This window comes from Diabrotica virgifera, chromosome 2 (genome assembly GCF_917563875.1).
Source record: "Diabrotica virgifera virgifera chromosome 2, PGI_DIABVI_V3a".
In the NCBI taxonomy this organism is placed as follows: domain Eukaryota; kingdom Metazoa; phylum Arthropoda; class Insecta; order Coleoptera; family Chrysomelidae; genus Diabrotica; species Diabrotica virgifera.
The window spans coordinates 24,674,429-24,680,497 of NC_065444.1; the positions used below are offsets into that span (position 1 = coordinate 24,674,429).

The window sequence follows — 6,069 nt, forward strand, 5'->3', positions numbered from 1 at the left end:
TACATCAGAAACAATTGAAAAAATTCACGATATGGTTTTAGGCGATCGGAGATTGAAAGAAAGAGATTGTGAAAGCCATAGGCATCTCACATGGCTCAGTGGTTTCAATTTTGAATGATCACTTGGGGATAAGAAAGCTTTCTGCAAGATGGGTGCCGCGTTTGCTCACAGTCGATCACAAACGCAACCGTGTGATAATTTCGCAGGAATGTTTGGCGTTGTTCAGACGCAATATTGACAAGTTTTTGCGCCGTATCGTAACCATGGACGAAACGTGGTCTACTACAACACACCTGAAACCAAATAGCAGTCAAAACAGTGGGTTTCTCGGGGTGAATTGACGCCAAAGAAGACAAAGGTGGGATTTTCAGTCAATAAAGTCACCATGACCGTTTTTTGGAATGCACGCGATATAATCCACATTTATTAACTTCAAAAGGAGAAAACAATCAATGGCGAATATTATACCAACTAATTGGGTCGATGCAATGAAGAATTAAAAAAAAATAGACCGTATTTGGCCAAGAAAAAAGTTCTTTTCAACCATAACAATGCAAGAGTGCACACATATGAAGTTTCCACAGCAATAATTTATGAATTAGTATACGAATTGCTCCCTCATCCGCCCATTTCTCCAGATTTAGCCCCGAGTGTCTATTTCTTGTTTCCAAACTTGAAGAAATGGCTTGACGAAAAGAGATTTGACTCCAGCGAGGAAATCATCTCACAAACAAACGCCATTTTTGATGACTTCGACAAATTATATTTTTTGGAAGGGGTTAAAAAATTTAAGAAACGTTGGAGAGTATAGAGTTCAAAGGAGACTATGTGAAAAAAGAATGTGTATGTACTTCGTATGCACGTAAGAAGTTATATTTCTATTATAATATAATCTAACTTCATAAATATTATGATTTCAACGAAATCATTATACCTACATATCTACTTTAAACAGTTTTTTTTGTATTGTATTTAAATATTAAACTAATTTTAGAAAGAACACAAAAAATAGCAAAAATTAAAAGGATGTGACTTTGTCAGGATTCGAACAGGGGTCCTCTCGATCCCTAGGCGAATGCTGTACCGATCAGCTACTACCGCTTTTGTATTCAGTCGATCATTTCTCGGACATAGTTACAATCACGGTGACAGATACAATAATTGAAAATAAACATTTTCAATAATACTTATAAGGAAAAAGACAAATCCACAGAAAATTATAATAAATATATTTACTAAAAACAATAATAATATATTCTTTTCACGCACACCTTATTTGCGCTACATAACTTAAAAGATGTAGCGACTAATACCGTACTTTCCGTGTGCGCATGCGCCAGGGAATGTAAAAATTCACCCTCGTGCCTAAAGAAGTATAACTTCAAAAATGAAATAACTTTTTATATAAAAACCCGAGTTTCATTCAGAAAGTCACGGACTTATCGACCCGCCTTCGCATCTATAATTCTCATTGAAATTTCATATTTTATGCACTAGTAAGTTTGTGTAGTGTACTATAACTTTTAAATATTTTATCTGTTTTAGCTCCCAACTTTGCCGGACCAGTATTGGCATTTGCTCAAACAATTCACATGAGCGCCAGTTTTCTGAGCCCTCTTGTAGCATTCCACATGCTGGAAGGTCAAGAACAAAACATGTCCGCTTGGAGAAACGTGTTTTATGTTACTTGCTTCATAGCGGTCGTTACTTATATTGCATTCCAGATTTGGGGCACAGGAGATGTAAGTATACAGTTAATTTGTCCTTTATCAGTCTTCAAAACCCGTAAATTTGTTATACAATTTCTAGCTAACTTTGACATGCATCTTATTCTTCAAGTGCCACCTCCGTGATGGAGGTCGGCAATCATCATAGCTATTCGGACAACACTACATTGTTGTCATTTACATACAGGGTGATTGATTAGTAGGGTAAAGCTCAATAGCTCCGCTATAGTAATAGATAGCAATAAAAGTTAATAACAAAAATTTTAGCCACCTTTGAGCTTCACATTACAAAATTAGTTAGAATGTTACAGGGTGTTCGATAACACAGTGGCAGACCTAACTTATGTTTTTTTAAATGGAACACCCTATATTTTATTTTATATTCGAAATCCTGTTAACTTCTCCATCACAAAAATATAAAGGTTTGTAATGTTATACAGGGTATTTAGAAAGTTATAAAATTTTGTATGAAAAGCGTAACAAGTTCAACTCCCTGTATAAATAAAAATAAGCACAACAGCAATGGCTTATTAATGCCATATTTTTTTATTTATTGTCAAGATTTTTAAGAATCATTGATATTGCTAATTTTCTTTATATCAAATACAGGGTGAGTCAAAACGCAAGTACATTATTTTCTCAGTAATGTTAAATGGAACACCCTGTATTTTATATCATTATTGAAAAGTAACATTAACGTACTTTAATTTTTATATAACATTCCCTATGCCCAAATTTATTAGTTTTCGAGATATTTTCATTTTTCAGAGCAAATTATTTTAGGTGTTTAAATTTATCTAAATTTTAAGTAAGCCATGACTGAATTTACAATTGAAGATTACCGATTATCAATCCGGTAATCAATGTAACACTGTAGCAAATAAAGAAATAAAAATAATTTATTAGACATTTTACAAACAAAAACACAACCACTACATGCAACATTTTTGAAACAATTAAAAACTATATTTTTATGTAAATGCAACAAATAAACAAAGAAAATTAGTAATAAGTTTTACAAAAAAACACAAACACAAAATACAATATTTTGTGAAGACAATTAAACACTACTTTTGTATGTAAATGTAACAATGTAACAAATAAAGAACGAAACATAATTTATCAGTAATACGTTTTTCAAAAAAACATGTTTGAAAAAATTAGAAGCTTCTTTTAATAAAATATTTTTAATATTTAATTACATAGGGTGTTCAAAATTATCTGCTAATACATTTATGTACGCCTAAAAACGATCATTGAATGAGCTACTTACTCTACGGAGCATTTGTAAATTAACACATCGAAATACACTTTGTATTCTATTTTTCATCTCATCCCTTGTTGTTGGAGGTATTTTATAAACTTCATTATTAATGTAACCCCAAAAAAATCAGTCCAGTTTATTAAATTCTGGTGATTTGGGTGGCCACGCTACTGGTCAATTGAAAAATGAAAATATCTCGAAAACTAATAAATTTAGACATAGGGAATGTTATCTAAAAATTAAAGTACGGTAATGGTACTTTTCAATAGTGATATAAAATACAGGGTGTTCCATTTAAAATTACTGAGAAAATAATGTACTTGCGTTTTGACTCTGTATTTGATATAAAGAAAATTAGCAATATCGACCATTCTTGAAAATTTTGACAAAACGTTAAAAAATATGGCATTAATAAACCATTGTTGTTTTGCTTATTTTTATTTATACAGGGAGTTGAACTTGTTACGATTTTCATATAAAATTGGTTATAACTTTGTAAATACCCTGTATAACATAACAAACCTTTATATTTTTGTGATGGAGAAGTTGGATTTCGAATTTAAAATAAAATATAGGGTGTTCCATTTAAAAAAACATAAGTTTGGTCTGCCACTGTGTTATCGAACATCCTGTAACATTCTAACTAATTTTGAAATGTGAAGCTCAAAGGTGGCTAAAATTTTTGTTATTAACTCTTATTGCTATCTATTACTATAGCGGAGCTATTGAGCTTTACCCTACTAATCAATCACCCTGTATTTACACATGTCATCATCATCAATGATGCTACAGCCCTATAAAAAGGCCTCGACCTTCCCAAGTCTATTACGCCAGTTCTATCCATTGCCAACCGTTGCCAGTTTGTTGCGCCTATTTTTCTCCCATCCTCATCTACACCATTCTTCCATCTGAGTTTTTGCCTACCCCTATTTCTACTTCCCGCAGGTTGTGACATAAGGATTCTTCTAGAAGGGATGTTTTGCTGTGATCTTGCTAGATATCCTGCCCATATTAGTCTTGTTATTTTTATAAGAGATACTACGTCTTTATCACCAAATATTGGTGTATGTTTATATCTGTGATATATCTCGTAGCTGTACCTCCTCGTCCAAACACCATTTTCACAGATGTCACGGAATATTCCTGTCAGGATCCTTCGTTCAAATATAAGCAGAAGGTTTTCATCTGCCTTGGAGATGGTATAAGGGTTTTTTATATGGTTATTTTTGTTTTTTGGCTTAAGTTTCTGCTTCTCATATGTCTACTCAGTCCAAAATAGCATTTGTTTGCTAGGAATAGCCTTCGCTTGATTTCTTCCGTCATGACGTTCTCCTTGGTGATCAGGGAAAGTATGTGAATTTGTCCACGACTTCAAAGGTAGAGTTATAAACCGTGAATTGGTGACCAATGTTTCTGGCTCTGCTGAGTGGTGTTAATGCCACCATCTTCGTTTTCTCCTAATTTACTTGCAGGCCCATAGTTTTTGAGGCATTTGAGAAGGTGGTATACATTTCTTCTAGCTTGCGAGTTGTGCGTGCAACTAGGTCCACATCATCTGCATATGCCAAAATTTAGGATGATTTATTAAAAATATTTCCTCTGTTGTCTATTCGGGCATCTCTGAGCGCCTTTTCCAGAGCTATGTTGAAAAGAAGACCCGCCAGCGCATCTCGCTGTCGCAGCCCAACATGTGTTTCAACATGTAATTACACATGTATTATTGTCAAAAGTGGAGTTACATTTTTATTACTAAATTAAAAATATTTTTAAATAGTTTTAAATGTTGAAATATATTTATTCGAACACCTGTAACAAATATAAATAGACACTATTACTTTGTATGTTATCTCCCTAAAAATAAAATAATAAGATTAATAATAATGATACCACAAACCCAAACATTAACCAATATATATTACAAAAACTATGTCTTATCTACTTATTAAATAAAAATAAACTCTTATGAGTAAGAATTAATAATTTTTCGGTCAGAAGATTATCTTAAATACACTCCCACAACATTACATGTAAATATCAAGGGAAACAAGTGAAATTTTAAGCATTGTTTACATTTTTGCCCCCTAGTTCTACATATAGTTTGTTATTAATTATACATCTATGAAAATAGATGAATTCATCCATGAAAATAGATGAAAGATTCCATGGCCTCTTTATTACGTTTTTTTGCGATGGCTCCATATACATGGTGTTTCACAAAAAGATAACACTGTCTCTAGGATAGGTAAAAAACTGAAAAATAATTGGGGGTTGCTTAGTAAAAAATTTTTGTAACGCCATCCGTTTTACAGGGAGTTGAAGAAAAAAAATTACACATTTTGGTAAAAAAAAAAATAGTACGCCTCTGAGATATTTCAAATTAAAAATCATTTTTGAATTTATCGTTCAATTTGTGACAAAAAATTTATCTTCTCTTTTTTTCATACAATGCGCCGTTTTCATGCAAAAAATAAAACATCAACCCTTACAAAGTATTGGAAATAAGTGCCTTTATATTCAGATATAAACTTAGATAATAAAATAAAACTTAATTCGAATTCTTTGGAAGCGTTAAGATATTTTATTTTTTTGCATGAAAACGATGCGTCGTATGAAAACAAAAAGAAAGATAGATTTTTTATCACAAAAATGAGGAATTCAAAAATGGTTTATAATTTGAAATATCTCAGTGGTGTACTATTTTTTTTTTAATTCAGACCATTACCCGTGTGCGCGTCAATGATGAATATAAAATTCTTAATTGTATGTCAAAAATTGTCTTAAGACCTACCAACTTTCATTACAGTGTTGCCAGTAGTTTCGGCAAAATCGTAAAAAATGTTTAACTATTTAGATGGGAAATAAGCGACAATTAAATTGAAAAATTAATTTTATTAACGCTTCGAAGGGTTTCGTTGTCAAAATATAAAATACTGTATTTTGTATTTGGGCTTCGAAACGTTAATAAAATTATTTTTTCAATTTAATTGTGGCTTATTTCCCATCTAAATAGTTAATCATAAAAATGCCACAAGGAAATAGCTTTAGAACAACGTAAAAAATGTGTAAATTTATTTTCTT

General features: G+C 31.8%; 1 protein-coding gene across 6 annotated transcripts in view; it reads left to right on the forward strand.

Moving 5' to 3' along the window:
* Positions 1-6,069, forward strand: part of LOC114326196 (sialin) — a 192,507-nt gene that overhangs the window by 161,635 nt on the left and 24,803 nt on the right. For all 6 annotated transcript variants that reach the window (XM_050643460.1, XM_050643459.1, XM_050643462.1 and 3 more), the window contains one exon: positions 1,546-1,742. In XM_050643460.1, the coding sequence (XP_050499417.1) occupies positions 1,546-1,742 (197 nt within the window). The remainder of the gene's footprint in view (positions 1-1,545; positions 1,743-6,069) is intronic.